General features: G+C 48.1%; 1 protein-coding gene across 1 annotated transcript in view; it reads right to left on the bottom strand.

Moving 5' to 3' along the window:
• The window catches only part of TENM4 (teneurin transmembrane protein 4), a 420,170-nt gene extending 402,496 nt beyond the window's left edge, over nucleotides 1-17,674 (bottom strand). The window contains 2 exon segments of the mRNA XM_030918905.1: nucleotides 12,601-12,870; nucleotides 17,437-17,674. Coding sequence (XP_030774765.1) covers nucleotides 12,601-12,870; nucleotides 17,437-17,659 — 493 coding nt within the window. The 5' untranslated portion in view covers nucleotides 17,660-17,674.
• Between the last annotated feature and the right edge of the window lie 484 nt (nucleotides 17,675-18,158).

Raw genomic sequence — 18,158 nt, 5'->3', positions numbered from 1 at the left:
TGTGGCGAGGGAGGGAGGGAGGGAAGGAAAGGTGGGGGAGGGAGGGAGGAATAAGCAGTTAACAGCAGCATCCATCACAGCTTATACACCCTTTCAGAGTCCCCTGGGGCCGCCATCTGCTGGCGCCTCAGCCAATGGCAGCACTTCAGCTGCCACTGTGGCCAGTTGGTCAATTGAATTCTGCTGCCTAGCACCCATTAACTGCTTGTCTTGCCTTCCTCCCACAGACTACTCTGGAGACATGACTGCTAAGTACAGCCTGCCTGAGAGCCTTCTCAGGAAGCATTCCTGCTTAGAGACCAGCTATGTCTCCTTGTAGCTTGTTGTGAGGCACTGGCCAGCATGGTAACCCATCACTTCTCTTTGCTTCTCATCTTTCTTTGTCTCGTGTTCTTGAGTTTACTCCTCCTAAATAAAGCATCAGCTTTTAACCTTTGCCTCAGCTCTGCTTTCTAGGAAACCCAGACTAAATCAGGTTTATTAAGACAAGAAGATAGTAATTATAAAAATCTGATAACCAGTTGGGCACCCTCTAAAGGATCCTTAAAGTCAAAATTTGGCAGAGGCGGGACTTGAGGTTCTTGACAAGTTCATGGTTAGTTAGTTATCCAGGGCAAATGCATTATGAATGTAGGTTCCAGCCAGACCTGCAGCTTTATTTATTTAAGCTGTTAGTAATTCAAAGCTAAAGGCAATTGCAGTCTTCTCAAGAACAAGATCACTCCAGATGTCATGTCTGTTCTTACCTGAATCAGAGAAGGCATCTGTCACCTTTAACTTCTCCCTACTTAAAATTTCCCTGCGGTACCTGTACTTTCAGGACAAAGGCTGAACCCTTGAGCCAGCAATTCAGAACCATCCCCTGCCATGATGGAGCCCAGCTCTCCTCTCTGTCCTCATCTTTTCTTAATCTCACAGGCTTTAGCCATAATATATCTTTGCTATTTCCTAAACAGTCCCCATAAGCCAGGAGACAGACCCACGCTCTCTGACTGCTAGTCCAATGCCTCTTTGCTTCATTACTGCTGCTTCCCAACATCAGAGGAAGCCGGGCTTGTCACTTTGGGGAGAGTTTCGGGAAGGTCTGGTCATCTCTAAGGCCTCTTCCTGAAAGAGGTATTTTGTGGGGTATGGGTCATTGCTGCCTCCTGGGCTTCATGTATCAAACCCATATGAACACCTGGAGCCCCTCTTCATCCTTTGCTCCCTATGCTCCCTTCCAGACTGAAGTCAAAGGAAAGCAACCCATTACTATATAGTGCTCTGTCCATCTGCCTGGGTTGATTAGTGTGAAATTAAAGTTGTGGTAAGGATCTATGGGTTGGCAGAAGCCCAGATTTCTCTTGACATGCTAGTTTCATGTTGTGCCCATTGTTATCTGCTCTGGGTTCCTCTCCAGTTGCCTTTGTGCTCAGTGGAGAGATCCAGGTGGGTCCATGAACCCAGCTTATGCCTCATCCAGCCCCTGTATCTCCCTAAGTCAGCTTTCCCTGTTTGGGGATGCTTTTCCTGCTGTCCTCACAGCCCATAGCTACTCTACGGCTTATCAATCATCCCAATGACCATTTACATAAGAGGGAGAGGGGAGAGGAGAGATGTACAGGTTCTACAAATTAGGGATTCCAGCTTTATCATTGTACGAGCTGTGTGACCTTGATTAAGTCTCTGATCCTGGAGTCAATCTTCTTTCAGCTGAATCATGAGCCCCTGCCCAGATATTTAGTCATTCTCAGAAAGGGGACCCTAGAAATACTAGGCCAACAGTTTTTGACCAAGACTATTACATCAAAAATCATGGAATTTTTGAGCTAAGGGGTCCTTGAAGGTAGGGAATTAATATTCACAAGGTCCAGCCATATTCCAGGTACCATCTTTTTTTTGTTTGTTTGTTTGTTTGTTTTTTGAGACAGGGTCTTGTTCTGTTGCCCAGGCTAGAGTTCAGTGGTGCAATCATAGCTCACTGCAGCCTCGATCACCCAGGCCCCTATCTCAGTCTTCTGAGTATGTGGGACTTCAGATGCACACAATCATCCTTGGCTACTTTTTGTTGTTGTTATTTTTAGTTCGAGTTATCCTCCCACCTCGGCCTCCCAACGTGCTGAGATTACAGGCATGAGTCAGGGTGCCTGGTCCCCAGTTACCATCTTTTAAGTTTGTTTTTCTAAAATCTATAATAATAAATATATTTTACATGACAGTTGAGTACATGTATTGTGTGTATAACTGACTGGCCAGGCACAGTGGCTCACGACTGTGACACCAGCACTTTGGGAGGCCGAGGTGGGTGGATCATCTGAGGTCAGGAATTCGAGACCAGCCTGGCCAATCTGGTGAAATCTTGTCTCTACTAAACAAAAAATTAGCCAGGTGTGGTGGCAGACACCTGTAATCCCAGCTACTTGGGAGGCTGAGGCAGGAGGACTGCTTGAACCCAGGATGCAGAGGTTGCAGTGAGCCAACATTGCACCACTGCAGTCCAGCCCGGAAAACAAGAGCGAAACTCCATCTCAAAACAAACAAACAAACAAACAAACAAAAAAACCAAAGTGGAACTGGAATAAAAATTTTATAAAATAATACTTATCTTACTATATGCCCTACACTTTATTCTGCTTCTCTCTATTCTATTTATATTATTATTATTATTATTATTATTAATTAATTTATTTTGAGATGCAGTCTTACTCTGTTGTCTAGGCTGGGGTGCAGTGGCATGATCTTGGTTCACAGCAACTTCTGCCTCCCAGGTTCAAGTGATCCTCCCACCTCAGCTTCCTGAGTAGCTGGGACTACAGGCATGCACCACCACACCCAGCTAATTTTTGTATTTTATTTTTAGTAGAGTCGGGGTTTTACCATGCTGGCCAGGCTGGTCTTGAACTCCTGACTGCAAGTGATCCGCCCGTCTCAGCCTCCCAAAGTGCTGGGATTACAGGCGTGAGCCACAGAGCCCAGCCTATTTATTATTATTTTAAATGGTGCTGAGCTATAACATTTATTTCGTGACTGGTTGACCCAAAGTTTCGAAAACACTGTCCTGCTCTTTCACATGCATGATCACCTTCCATCCTTATTACAACCTTAGGAGGTAGACATTCATTCATTCCCAGGTTGCAGATGAAGAAACTGAGTTTCTCCATTTCTTCATCTCAGTGAGATTTAGTAATTTGCACAAAATCGCCCAATTCCTAAGTAGCTGCGTTGGGATTCCAAGTTTGACTCCAAAGCCTATCCTCCTTCCAAGTTATTTCACTGTCTGAGATTCCACTGACCTTTTTTGGCTGATGGGGAAACTACGATAATGCTCAGAGAGAAGTGACTAGGTCAAAGTCACACTAGGACTGGTGACAAAGCCTAAAATTGAAACCAAATTCATCCCTAGACTCCACACATCTGGCACTGGAACAAGGCTCCCACAGGCCGGAAGCTTCTTTCCCAATGTTGGTTATTCTCTTTCTTCCCTGAAGTCATCCTGGGTCAGATGAAGTTCAAGCAGCCTCAGAAACCACTCTCTTTGGACAAAGCTGAGCTTACTGACAGGGAAAAATGCTTCTGAAATATCTTTCGTCAGGAAGTTTGTCATCATGCACATCGTTGCCTCCACTGGAATTGAAAGTTGTGTTGTCTCAAATTAAAAACAAAACTCTCAATTGCTGCACCTCTCTGCACACTCAGCGGGTCTTAACTGAGTTTCAGGAATGCAATCTGTCTTAATTTAGCATGGCTCTGAGTCTTCATTTTCCTCCCTTTCCCTTTCAGAAGCAAGGTGCTGTTGTGTTAGTATGTGCTGCCACCAGGGAGAGTCACAGAGCTTGCCAGCGGGCAGTGTATAGGGTGCAGTTAATCTGGGCCAGGACTTCTTAAAGGGACTCCTAAGAACAACAAAGCTAGTAGCCGTCAGGTGTTGGCTCCCAGATCACAGGCAATTCCAGCCAATGTGGTGCTATGCAGAGGAGGCCCCAGGTCAAACTTCACTAAGGCAGCTTGAGGCAACCAAGCAGAAGGTAGGACTAAAATTATGGCTTAAAGGGAAACTGAGATTGTATGAAAAAATGATGATTCCCAAGAGTCTTATGTGGAAGATAAGGCAAGGCTGGGTGAGGGAGTCAGGCAGCAAGGTCAGAAACCAAGATGATCGGCAGCAGGATGGAGCGTGGTGGGAGGAGTGGGCAAGGGATGTGGCTCATCACCAAAGCTGTGGACTGAGAACAAGAAAGCACCGGGTGTGGCATGGGACAGGCCGTGGCTAAAGGACCCTGAACTGGACCAAGGTAGCAGTGAGGCTGGGAGAGGGATTAGGGGCGAGCTCCCCTTCCTTACAGTACTGGCAAGCCATTTTGGTCATAGAATTTAACAGTACTGAAGTCATCCTCAATGCTAACAAGATGATGGAGAGGAGCAGGGAAGAGAAAGTTCTATCCACTTCCACAGGTACAGGTACTACCCTCACTGCCGCACCTCAGTGAACTACATTCCTTGCCCATTCCTCACCTATGGCTCACTCTGACCTGAGCACCTGTTGTCTCTCTCCTGTATGACTGCAATAGCTGCCTACTTCAGCCTTTGCCTGTTAGTCTATTCTCAACACAGCTTCTAGAATGATCCTGTTCAAGTATTAGTCAGACCTCATCACTTCTCCATTAAGAACCCTCCGTGGCTCCCCTGCACTGGCCTGCACAGACCCCTATCCCCTCCCCTCTTTGGCCTCCTCTACCATCTAGCCACTCTGGCTTCCTTGCTGCTTTTCAAACTAGCCACACACAAGCTCCTGCCTCAAGGCCTTAGCACCTGCCTTCCCTCTGCCAAGACTGCTTTTCTTCCAGATATCTTCGCAGCCTGCTTTCTCACCTATCGCAAGGCTTTGTTCAAATGTCACCTTCTCTGTGAAGCTTTCTCTGGCCACCATTTTACAACTGCACCTCCCTTCCCCACTGCCCAGACATACCCTGGGACTCACTGTCCCCCTTTCTGTAACAACTATTATAGAGAAACATTCTATGTTATTTATTTTTTACCTTGTTCATCATCAATTTTCCCACTAGAATGTAATCTCCATGAGAGGGGGCAGTTTTGTCTGCTTTGATCATTGCTGGAACCCCAGTATCTAAAACAGTGCCTGGTACATAGTAGGTACTCAACAAATAGTTGTGGAACGACAGACAATCCAACTATCTTGCAAACCTCACCTCCCAGTACACTCTGCCCCAGCATTCCCAGGTGCATTCGCTTATGTTCTAGCCTCATGTGACACACCTTCTACTGGTTTTGCCCACAAAGAACGCCCCTTCTTAACCCTCTTTGCCTGTTACAGTCCTTTCCAGCCTTCAAAACCTAGAGGCCAGCACTTCTTCCATAAAGCTCTCTCAGATACCTTCTGATGGGATATTATTCTTAACCCTCTAAAACATGTACTTCAAATGTCATTTCTCTAGCATGTCATAATTTCAGAGGGCCCAGTATGATCTCTGGGTCCTGATCACTTCTAACAGGTTATGGGTTCCCTTTCTTTTCTGGAAGAATCTAATATTGACAAAGAAGTTTATATTCTGGATATAGCTAGAATCAACTCCTAGACCTCATTTATTTTTTGGTTGAGCTAACATAAACATGTCTCTATAAAACAAAAAAGACTGTAGAACATGGTGGTCAAGAGGGATAATGGGCCAGGTGTGGTGGCTCACACCTGTAATCCCAGCACTTTGGGAGGCTGAGGCGGGCGGATCACGAGATCAGGAGATCGAGACTATCCTGGCTAACACAGTGAAACCCCGTCTCTACTAAAAATACCAAAAAACTAGCCAGGCATGGTGGCGGGTGCCTGTAGTCCCAGCTACTTGGGAGGCTGAGGCAGGAGAATGGTGTGAACCCAGGAGGCAGAGCTTGCAGTGAGCCGAGATCGCACCACTGCACTCCAGCCTGGGCAACAGAGTGAGACTCCGTCTCAAAAAAAAAAAAAAAAAAAAAAGAAAGAAAGAAAAGAAGGATAATGGACACTGCAGTGGGATGGATCAGGATCAGGATTCACACCCTGGCTCTGACATTCACTAGCTGTACACCCTTCAATGAGATACCTAACTGCTCCAAATCTCTGTGTCCTTGGTTAGAAAATGAGGGAAGGTTAAGAGTTGGTGGGCTTGTTGTCTCCAAGGTTCTTTCTAGCTCACAGATTCTGAGAGGCTCAGAGGCTCTGGCTCTACCAGGCTCTCCTCAATCCTCTTGGGAGCCTGGGGGCTTCCAGCATGCACAAGGTTTACATGGATAGCTCTGTCTGGTAGGACACTCTAATTCCCTGAAAGCATGGAGCCCCTCTGCATTCCTGAGAGGGCTGTGCACTGGCTTCCAAAGCAGAAGAGTAATCAAATGTGGCGCCCAATTCCTGCCCTAGTGGATGGGATCTAACTTCCCATCCTAAGTTGGGATGTCCATTGTACATTGTACAATGGGTTGGGTTGCTGCAGTACTTTGACCACTCTGGGACATAACGATAGATATTCTTATATATTTTTAAAACCAAGTCTCATGGGTATGGGGCCAAGGAGAGCAGAGGATAAATGGAGTTAATTGGTAATGAGTTCCTTTCTCACTGTGCTTTGGAGATGCTCACCTAATCTACTGACTCTGAATGAGCAATTTGGCTGCCTAATTAGGTTAACCAATAATTTCCCTTTTGACACCAGGCTGCTTGATAATTTGGGGCGGGGTAACTGTGATTCTGCTTCATTGTTTCCTTTCAAAATAGATTTCTTAATTTGCCTCTGGGATTAAATCACGAGCATATTCTTACTGTTCCCCAGACCCACAATGCTTCTGCATGCCTCCAAGCATTAGCTCATGCAGTTGTCTCTATTGGAAATGCCTCTCTCAGATCCCTCAGACTCAGTGAAATCCTACTAGGCTTTCAAGCCCCATGCATAACATGAGTGGAATGAAGGAATGAGCCTTTGCACCCTCAGGGCAAAATGAACTGCTCCTTTATTGTCATCATCCAGCTCTTTAAAAAATTAATATTAACAACTCCCGTGAATTAAGACCCAACACAGACCAGACGCTTCACAAATGCTGTAGTACAGGCTCACAGCAACACTTCAAGGAAGGAAGATGGCATGCTGTGTTTGCATTTTTTGTATTATGTGAAAAATACGTAACAGTTGAACTTTTTAATCATTTTGAGGACTAGAGTTCAGTGGCATTAGTGTAGTCACACAGTTGTGCATCCATTACTTTTATGTATCTCTGAACTTTCTCATTATCCCAAACTGAAAATGTGTACCCATTAAACAGTAACTCCCCAACAGCCTCTTCTTAGTCCCTGGTTACCACCGACATGCTCTTTTTAAAATGACAAAACTGTGGCTCCAAGAGGTGAAATGACTTGCCCAAGATCTCAGAGCTGGGACTTGGTACAACCAGGACTCGAGGCCAGGTCTCCTCATTGGACTCGGAAACTAGCATTCTTTCTCCACTCTGCAACACTGCCTGCTGCACCTCTGTTAAAGAGCTGCAAGGTGGTCGTAGCCCTGCCTCCCTCACTGGTCATCTGGAGTCCACATCCTTGAATAATGCTGCACACTGAAGCTCAGCATAGCTGTGGGACGAATTACAGAATGAATTCACAAAAGACAGTGTCAGCTTGACCCAGTGCTTGGGAGTGAAGCTCGAATTGCAACCTCTGCTTTATAAAAAACATCTATTGCATACCGGCTGTGTTCCTGACATGCCAGCTTCTCACTGCCCCCCAAGCCTGTTGGCCCCTCACGGCAGGAGAGGAGAGGCCTGAGGGCTGGCTCTGCCTGAAGGCCCTGAGTAGGAAGATTTGTGTTTACATTACCCAGTCAATTCTGTATTTATTTTAGATATTAAGCAGTGACATAAAAGCTGCTGACATTAACCTTCAGGGGCAGAAATTGTCTTTAATGGACCCCATAAAAGTTATTATTGATGGCAGCTGCATGCAGCATCACTGTGACCTCAGCAAAAGCCTCCACCGCTATCAATACTGTTGACAATTACTATTGACTAATGCAAGGCCTGGTGTGGAGGCAGAGTAAATGTTCTTGTGGCTGGAGGTTTCTGGGGTTATGCTTCACATTTCACATTTATCTGGTAAGGATCTCTGAGAACTTGGTTGCACATTTTTGGTGGCCTCAATTGACAGCTGAGGATGCCTGCAGTCTCAAATGGAGGCAGGCAAAGGGCTCAGACTATAGAGATGGCTCAGGCCATCAAAGAGACCAGACTTCAAATCTAAGCTCTGCCAACTTGCTGACTCGCTGGCTGTTGTGTCTCGGTTTGGAGCCTCAAGTTTACCATTCGGCAAATGGGAATGCCACTGAGTTGCCAGGGGGATTAAAGGCAATTGCACACGTGCAGTGGTAGCACATAGCATAAGGCTGCTGGCTTTGCTCTAACCCTGAGAAGTGACCACACTGTGATGTGTTGACTGATAGGTCCAGTGGAACTGAGCCCTGTTCTGATGGTGAGATCTGAGTTCCCATCACAAGAAAAGGAGAGCACTGGCTGGGGCCAGGGGTTTGATGAGGTCAGGCGGAACTACAAAAGATGGGAGAGGGGGAAGGTAAAAGAAAAGGGAGAGAGAGGGTGAAAGGAAACAAGACTTTTGTAGTAAAGCCTGGCTCCAGCTCAACTAGATATGTGGCCCTGTGCACAGCCTTTAATCTCTCTATGCCTCAGTTTCCTCAGCTATAAGTTGGGGAGATAATAGTGTAAGAGGAACGTGAACCTAATCAGTGAATAAAAGGGAGTCATTCCCATGATTGCTGTCATTATTTAGATCTGAGTACTGCATAACAAAGTTGTTAACGTAACTTCCCAACCAGGAGCAAGTAGACAGCCTTTGGGCACCTATGGGGAATCTAGGTTCAGGGAGTCCAGGCTTGGAAGGGATGTGGGAAACAGAAGCCCTTCATTAGACTCATCTGCCTACCTCCTCTGCCCACCCGTCTACCCTGAGTACAGTGAGGCTTTGAGTTCTGTGGCCAGTGTGAAAATGTATGATCATAAAGAGATGACGACATGGCCAGGGGAGCAGGCAGCCATTTCTCCGTCCCATTATCAAAGGCTGAAACTCTTCAGGCTTAGTGAGTATGTCATTATCACCCAACAGAGGCTTAATTCAGCTGTAATTCAGCTCTCAGGGACTATACAATAATGTGGGCAGTGTGCACCTCTTTCTGTCATGACTTTATGGAAAATGATCATTTGTCACCATGGCAAGAAGGCTTCAAAAGAAACAATAACCCAAGTGTCTTGCTACAGAGGAAATTCACTATAACTAGGGCTATAAGAGTAAAGATTTTAGAGTCATATAGGGTTGAGTTCCAATCTCATTTTGCTAGTTGTGTGTCCTATGCAGGTTTCTTAACTTCTCTGGGCTGCGGTTTCCTTACTTTGTGCAACAATGGGGATAATAAAACCTTCTTCAAAGGGTTGTAGGGGGAGTAAATGAGACAATACAGCTGAAGCAGTTAGCACTGTGCTTCGGTTCAGGTAATTGGCAGCAACTTTTTTTTTTTTTAGACAGAGTCTAGCTCTGTTGCCCAGGCTGGAGTGCAGTGGTGCAATCTTGGCTCACGGCAACCTCTGCCTCTGGGGTTCCAGTGATTCTCCTGCCTTAACCTCCTGAGTAGCTGGGATTACAGGTGTGCATCACCATGCCTGGCTAATTTTCGCATTTTTAGTAGAGATGGGGTTTTGCCATGTTGCCCAGACTGGTCTTGGACTCTTGGCCTCAAGCAATCCATCCACCCCAGCCTCTGAAAGTGCTGGGATTACAGGGTTGAACCACCACGCCCAACCACGCAACTATTAAGTATTAATGCTGTTATTATTATCATTTTCCTCTCGCATACCTTCATCTTGTGCATGCATTTAGAATCCAAGAATTCTGCATCTAGAAGGGCCTACAGGTCATTTAGCTCAGCTAGACCCAAAAATTGTTTATTAGAATACCGGTCCCACCAGATGCTCTGAGAATAAAAGAGTTCTGTGGTCAAATCGATTTGGGGAATGCTGCATACACACCCCCTTGGTAATTTATCCATTAGCATGTACATTAACATCTTAAAAACTCTAAGAAGTCCTGGAGTAAAGAAACTGGTTTAAGTTTGTTTGATTCAGTGTTTCCTACATTATTTGACCACAGAACAGCCCCCTACCCCATCTAAGAACTAACATTCTCAGATCAAGGAATGCTAATTTCATTTAAACTATTTATTTTATCGATGAGGAAACTGAGGTCCCAAGAAAGGATGCAATTTACCCAATGCCACATCCTAGACCAGTAACAGAACTGAGGCTCCCTTCCTGCTGTGGTGTGGTGGCACATACCCTATTCTCTTTGTGCCAGGCCCTGCACTGCCCTTCAATTTAATGTTCAAGTTCAGTGCGTGGTGGGGTTGGGGAGAGGCAGGGCTGCTGGCTGGGTATGGCCTTGGGAAGGCGGGTGAGCGAGTGTGGGTGGTTTCCCACCAGAGAGAGGGAAACTCCTCTGGTACTGAGGTCACTAGCCCCTTCACAGGGCTGACTGGGGACCAAGGGAGAGTGACACTGCCAAGCCAGTACCCAGTACCCAAGCCATTGCCACCCTCCCACGTAGACAAGTATGCAGGCTCCCTAGGCGAACACGTGAGTCCTCTGGGAGGGGTGGCAGGATGCACCTTTGGAACTCTGCTGCATGGGACTCTGGACCCTAAGGGGATACATTTCCCCACCTGACCCTGACCGTGCGTGGTCTCCTACCCATCCCCAAACTGGGGATCAATCTTGGTTTTACATCACTCAGTTGGAGCCTCCTCTTCAGAGACTAACTCCTCTAAGCCTCATCTCTGACCTGTTCCCTGCCCTGATCCAGGGGAATCCGGGGCAGGAATCACGAGGATCTACATTTGAAGCTAGAAGCCAGCAGGGGGCACTGGGCTAGGTGCTTCCTATTCTATCAATAATTCAGACTGCCCTCCCCTACCCCTTTGCCGGCTCTGGTGTGGAAGCACCAGCGGACCTCCTCCTCACTGGGCTTCCCAGAAACAGCCCTCCAGGTGTTGGCTCTGCCACTCTTTCCTTTGCTGCCAGGCCTCAGCAGGACCCACCTCGGTGCTGACCTGGCTCAGCAAAGCTGCTCAGGGGCTGGTAAGGCATGAAATACACAGAAGGGGAGATTCCCCCCGGGAGCTAGTCTCCACGCAGGACCACGTTAGACTCAGAGCCCCTCAGAATTCTGCCAGCAAGGTCCCAAGGCAGAAAGAGGAAAACGCTGAAATTGGGCCCCCTTTCCTCCATGACGAAAAGGAGGCGTGTGAACCGGGTGTCATCTTTTCCTCCCACAGCCTCTCTCAGGCCTTGAGAAGGAGCCTCAGGGAGGAGAGTGGAACAAGGAGTGTGCAGCTGCCACTTCCTGGGATCAGGGGACGCTGCAGCAAAGCCTCAAGTTTTAATTGTTAAAGTTTTTTTTTTTGGTCTTTTCACTTTCTTTTTATTTTTAATAGACAGATAATAATTATATATATATATATATATATATATATATTTTTTTTTTTTTTTTGAGGCGGAGTCTCGCTCTGTCGCCCGGACTGGAGTGCAGTGGCCAGATCTCAGCTCACTGCAAGCTCCGCCTCCCGGGTTTACGCCATTCTCCTGCCTCAGCCTCCCGAGTAGCTGGGACTACAGGCGCCCACCACCTCGCCCGGCTAGTTTTTTGTATTTTTAGTAGAGACGGGGTTTCACCGTGCTAGCCAGGATGGTCTCGATCTCCTGACCTCGTGATCCGCCCGTCTCGGCCTCCCAAAGTGCTGGGATTACAGGCTTGAGCCACCACGCCCGGCATAATTATATATATTTATAGGGCACAATATGATATTTTGATACATAAATATATTGTGGAACGATTAATTAAAGTTCATTAACATATTCCTCATCTCACATACTTATTTTTTTGTGGTGAGAATATTTAAAAATCTACTCTTTTAGCAACTCTGAAATATATAATGCATTATTATTAACTATAGTCACCGTGCTGTGCAATAGATTTCAAAAACTTATTTCTCCTAACTGAAACTCTGTACCCTTTGACAACATCTCCCCTAAACCTCGAGTTTTAAATTATCCCCAAATGACACTTTTTGTTTGGAAGTCATCCTCTGAACAACATAAGATGCTGATGTGGGACAGTGTTCCTGGAGGTTGCCCAGGACTGCTGAGCACGTGGAGCTAGAGATGGAACGAGCAGGATTCAGGCAGGACCAGGCCTTGCTGATTTGATAGAAGATAAACTATGGGGAATCTGTTACCACTGCCCCATGCCCTTTCCTCTCCCCTGCACACAGGCACCTTATAAGCAATGACCTAGAGCCTTATGCGCCTCCCTAATCTGGAAGGAAAGAGCAGCGACCCAGTCTCTGGGATGTCACTCATGGGTGGGCATTTCACATGACTCAGCAAGAGACTCTGACTTTTGATCCCTGAGAGTAAAGCAATTTTTCACCAACTTCACCAGAGCCCCAGGCAATGGAGCAGGAAATCAATATTGTAAATAAAACCCCAGCTCCACCACCCAGGCACCCGGCACAGACCAAACCAGCCACTTACCAGTCTCAGTGTTTTCGTGCTCGGTGTCGGTGAGCGTGAGGTTGGAGTTGGCCCGGCTGGACAGGCAGGAGCTGCGCCCTGACCGTGTGCTCCGGCCCCACAGCCGCACGGGGTGCTCAGGGGACAGCACCGTGTCAGCCTCCATGTCGGCATCAGAGCTGGCCCCCATGGAGTAGCCGCAGTGGGGGAGGCCAATGTCTGTCCGGTACAGGGTCCCGTGAGGGGACGTTACTTCTCCCAGCCCCAGCTCCCGCAGGGTGAAGTTGGCACCTGGGAGGAAACACAGGTGAGCTTGGTCAGGGCACTGAGAAGAGGTCTGCCTCTGCCTCTGCCTGAAGCCTGGCCTTCCTACCCCAGGACTCACTGTCGTTCTTTGAACTTGCTGTGGCATTCTATGCCCATGCCTTTGCTCAAGTGATTGCCTCTGCCTGGAGGGCTTTTTCTGCCCCCCTCTTCACCAGCCTGAATCCTCCATTTCCTTTAAGCCTCAACTCAAATTGCTCTTGCTCTGTGAAGTCTACCCCAATACCAACACCTGTGCAGAATTCACTGTCACTTTTTCCAGGCTCCTTCTGGAGTCCTTGGGCCTGGTCGTACTGCACAGTAGAGTTGTTTCAGGGTCTACCCTCTGCTGAAGGTGACCTCAACAAGGGCAGGCACCATGTTTTGCTTATGCTTATTCTTAAATCTCTGTTCCTAGAACAAAATACAGTACTCAGAAGGGCCTCAATAAATGCTTGTTAAAATGAATCGAGGGCTTCAGGTCTCCTTTTCCAGGGAGAATTGTCAGCAAGTCCTGAGCAGGGCAGAAGCCCAGTCAATGAGATCTAAATGGCTCCCTTGGGGCCAGAAGTTCCTTTCTGGCCAGGTCAAGAAAGCCTGAAGCTTGAGAGTGAAGAAGATGGGGATTGGCAGAGAAAGGTCAGCCTCGTACCAGGAAAAAGGCTCTGGCTGCTGCTTCCTCACCCCAAGTGGGTCTGTGATGGGGAACTGGCAGAGACAGGTCTCTTGAGGGCTTGGGCAGGCCTGGCAATGCCTAGGACAGAGGCTGGGGAGGACGTGGGTGAGAGAAGGTCACCTAGGATTAGTACTTGAGTGACAAATAGAATGCTGACTTTATGGAAAACTAACCTCCCTGTCACTCCTGCATGTGAATTCAATGTCTATTCAGGGACAGCTTCTCCCATATCTCTAGTATTTCCAGGAATGTGTTGCAGGGAAAAGGAAGAGGGAGTATACAAAGGCAGTAGGGGTCAGATCCCACTTACAGTGATGATCTGGAGAACTGGGCTTATAATCAGGCAGAATCCACGTTTAAACCAAGTCACACTGGCCCTGGGCCTGTACTGAGATACAGCAGTGAATAGGATACAGTGCCCAACTTTACAGAACTCTCTGGCGGGTAGGGGAGACACAACCAAACACATGATTAAGTGTGCAAGTTCAAAGTGCGGAGATCCACAGAGAGTGTTCTGGGAGTGCAGGGGCAGAAGGTGGGATATTGGGGTGAGGAGCTCAGAGGAGAGGTTTGCAATGAGAGTGAATGTGGAGAATGACAAGTTAGAAGGCAGAAGAGGTGGATGGCCAAGCTTTAAAGGCCTCCTTGGCCAGGACTGAATAGGACAAGCCTTCAAAGGAAAGCAAGAAGGAACTGCCGGAGAGGTAGAAGGGGAGCCAGCAGAGATGCCATCCTAATATAATGGTGTGTCTCACTCTTAATCTGTGCTCCCCCGGTGTGTGCTAGTTATCTGGATCCAACACCTATCACACCTGCGGCAGAGTAGGTGCCCTGTAAAAGTTAGGTAACCCCACACACGTACACACCCACGTGCCCACACACGTGTGCAGACACATGCACACACATGCACACATGCACACGTGCACACACGCATGCACACGCACACACGCATGCACTCTGGCAGTACTTTGGACAACAGATAAGGGGACAAGAAAGCAGGGAGGAGAGACCAGCTGGGGTGCTGCTGAAATGCAAGCTGCTGCGCTAGGCTGTGGTGGTGGGTGGAGGTGTGCCTCAGGTCTCCCACTCAGCTGGCTCAGGCTGGGACGGCCTTGATGCCAGGTTACAGTCATGAAGTACTTCCACACAGCTTGGTAAATAACTTGTGCCAAGCCACCTCAGTGCCTCCTTCCACACCCAGTGCCTCTCAGCCTCTGCTCTGGCTGCTCCAGCCCCTTCCCAATACCCCCAGTCTCCTCATGATCCAGTTACTAAACAAAGGGTTAATGTCAGTGGACCAAGCATAATAGAAGCCTGTGGGCTCCGCTCAGTGGCCAGGCAGACATTCTGATTGGTTAGAGGCTGGGCCAACCAGATGTTAGCCATTTTGCATACCACTCCTCTGTGCCCTACTCCAATCTGTCCTCCTATTTTGCTCACCTAAGAAAAAGAAAAGGCTAAATTAGAGCCTAAATTCCTCAGTCTGCTTCCCGCTCTCCCTGCACATCACACTCCCTGGCCGCTCTCTGATCTACACTCCTCTCTCCTGTCCTGTTCTCGCCCCCTGCCCCCATCCACAGTTCTATCTATTCTCTGCTGGGCTGGCCCTCTCAAAGAGAAGCCACTCACATGTTATGAAGAATGACTCTTACATTAAGTGAAAAATCAAATTTATTTGCAACAAACAGCCTGGGCTGCATTGATTTCCATATGGCTTGTCCTGCATACCCTTTTAAGCAGCCAGACTCAGCATCAATACCAGTGAGCTAAGACATCTCTGGACCGGAGAAATGCAAGATAAGGGCTCACTCTAAGGGTTCCATGGTCCTGTTGAGCCAGTCAGCTCCTCTGATGTGTGAGTTTGGAAGATTTACTTCATCCAATTTAAGAAGTCCTCATGGTTTACGTGCTTTATGTCCTTTTTGGCCTCTTTCCTGAGGCTCAGGGCACGAGTTGACATCCCATCTCACTCAACATCTAGCTGTGCAATCTTGGGCTGGTGATCACCTGAGCTTCAATGTTCTTGTATTTACAATGGGATGATAATCTATGACCTGCTACCCTCAAAGGATTTTTGAGGATCCAGGGTGATAATTTGAAGGAGAGTATTTTGTAAACTGCTACGCACATGCCTGCCTATGAGATGAGACTGCTTATTTGTTATTTACAAAGGTAAGGAGCTACCCCTTCCCTGAGCCTCATGTGCTAGGTCCAAGCCAGCCAGGGCTGAGCTCTGTCACTTACGGACAGGACAGAGCAAGAGGAAAGCTTTCAGAGACCATTTTGTCTCTTCCTTTCAGTGAGATCCAGAGATGACAATTAATAGCAGGCAACATTTCTGAAGCATCCGTTCTGTGCCAGGTACTGGTGTCAGTGTTTTATTTACAGTTCTCATCAATCCTCACCACCTATTAGGCACTGTTTATCCCTTTGCACAGGTGAAGTAGCTGAGAATAGTAAAAATGGCACAGCCACAATTCAAAGGTCTGTTTGATGCGAGAGTTGGAGCCTTAACCATAAGCTGGAAGAGGGACTGCTCATTTTTCAAGCCTCACAGGCAGCCCTGCTAACAGGTCAGCTTTCACATGGATACAGGCCTGTGGGAGAGAATAGAAATGAAGAGGTCATAGGTGTGCTCTGTGTGTGTGTGTGTGTGGCCAGCTCCTCTTATCTCCGTGATCTTGGGCAAATGATTCACCCTGGGGTTGTTGTAAGAATTAAATAACATTGTCAAAATGCGTATAAATTACATAGCACAGTGCTCAGCTGACCCCGTCTGTGAAGAGGGAGAAGGGCAGAGCAAAATCAGGATGGCTGCACAAATTGTCAGGTATTGGTCATGACCCAACAGGCATCAAAGAGGGCTCAAGCATCTGCAGGCAGAAAAACAGGAATCACCGAGGCACTATGATAGGAAAGAAGTATCACAACAGGTATGGAAACCTGAGCAGTTCAGCAGGGCTGGCTCATGAGTGGTGGAGTGTGGAGAGTCAGGGGACAAAAAAATGTATAGAGAAACAGGAACAGATTTGGGGAAAGCGGTCTATGTTAGGGGGAGCTCAGTTTAAGGGCAACAGGGAGTCACCCCCAAGCTTCATCTGGCTGCAGTACAGAGAATGGCTCGAGGCAGGCAGCTCTGGGTGAAGGGGGGTGATTGTGGTTAATCCTCCAAGAAAAATGGTAATAGCTTGCACTGGGAAGTGTCAGAGGGAATGGCTAAGAAGAATGGATTTGAATACTGGGGCAGGATGGATACGCTTTGGGGACTACTGTAGGCAGAAAGTACAGGAGAGGGAGCCAGGCACCAGGATATCCTACAAATTACTAAGTTTTCATGTCTAACTATCTCAGGAAGGTCTTCCCCTCAAGGTCACACAGGGCTTGACACAAAGAAACTGCTAAATACGTTTGTTGAATGAATAGCAAAACTAGGAACTAACATTTATTCAGCACTTACTTGCTATTATGCTTACCACTGAAAGGCCATCTCATTAAGTCCTCACGACAATTCAATGCAGCAGAGAGGCTTCTCACGCCCATCTAACAGTTGAGGACTGAGGTTTAGAGGGAAGCCTAACTCATCTCTAGGCAGGTAGACAAACACTGGAGCCCAGCTCCTAACCACCTCACTATGCCAGGGAAGCGAGTAAGGGAGAAAATAAATGAACTAAGAATGAACTACAGGGCAGGCTTTTACCAGGTCCAAGTGCCCAAATGGCAGAGACTTGCTGTTGATGTGGCACCCCAACTGGTGTTCCAGCTCACCTGTGCCACGCCTACCTGCCCCAGGCCCACCTGCGCCACGCCTACCCGAGCCCATGCCTACCTGAGCCAAAATCCCCTGCGCCCAGGCCCCGCCCCCTCGGCCTTGCCTTCACCTGTGCGGCAGAATTCCTCGGCCTCCTGTGGCACCATATCCTTGACGCGGCTGCCGTAGGCTAGGCGGGCGTCCTGGTCGTAGGCCTTCAGGGTCTCGCTGGAGCTATAGGATTTCTGCGGGGTTTTGCCCTCCTCGCTGTCCGCGGACGAGCTGGTGTAGCGGCGCTCGGCGTCGCGGCGCCGGGTCAGCGAGCGGTAAGGCTTCCTCTCCTTCACGTCCATGGCCTCCGGCCCGCGCTCTTCCGCATCCACAAATAGGGTCCTCGCCGCACTCAGGGCCGAGTGGTCTAGAGCCAGGGAAACCGAAGATAGGGCGTGAGAGGCAGAGAACATTCCCGGGTTCATCCTGATCCTGGATTAACCCTTGCAGCAGTGTGGACAGAGAACCCCAGGCAGCAGAGGTGAGGGTACCGCTCCACCGCTACGCAGCCGGTAAGTGACTCGCACCCAGGGCCTCCAATTACAAATGCTGTCCCTTTCTGCTACTTAGCCTATTCACCTTGAAGAGGCCTCCTCCAGGGATGGGCACCAAGGAAGCTGACAGCAAAGGCCAGATGGCACTGGCGGTTAGTAATATCCCTAGATAGGAACCAAGCCTGTTTGATTCCCATCACATCCCACGTGGAACAGGGCCTGACCAAGCTCTAGCCCAGGGCTCCTTAAAAATCTGTGAGATGGATGATTGCATGCAAGCACTGGGATAAGCACTTTGCATATATTA

Source organism: Rhinopithecus roxellana, chromosome 15 (genome assembly GCF_007565055.1).
Source record: "Rhinopithecus roxellana isolate Shanxi Qingling chromosome 15, ASM756505v1, whole genome shotgun sequence".
Taxonomy (NCBI): Eukaryota; Metazoa; Chordata; class Mammalia; order Primates; family Cercopithecidae; genus Rhinopithecus; species Rhinopithecus roxellana.
Note: the sequence above shows the minus strand (reverse complement) of the source record. Positions and strands in the feature narration are given on the sequence as shown.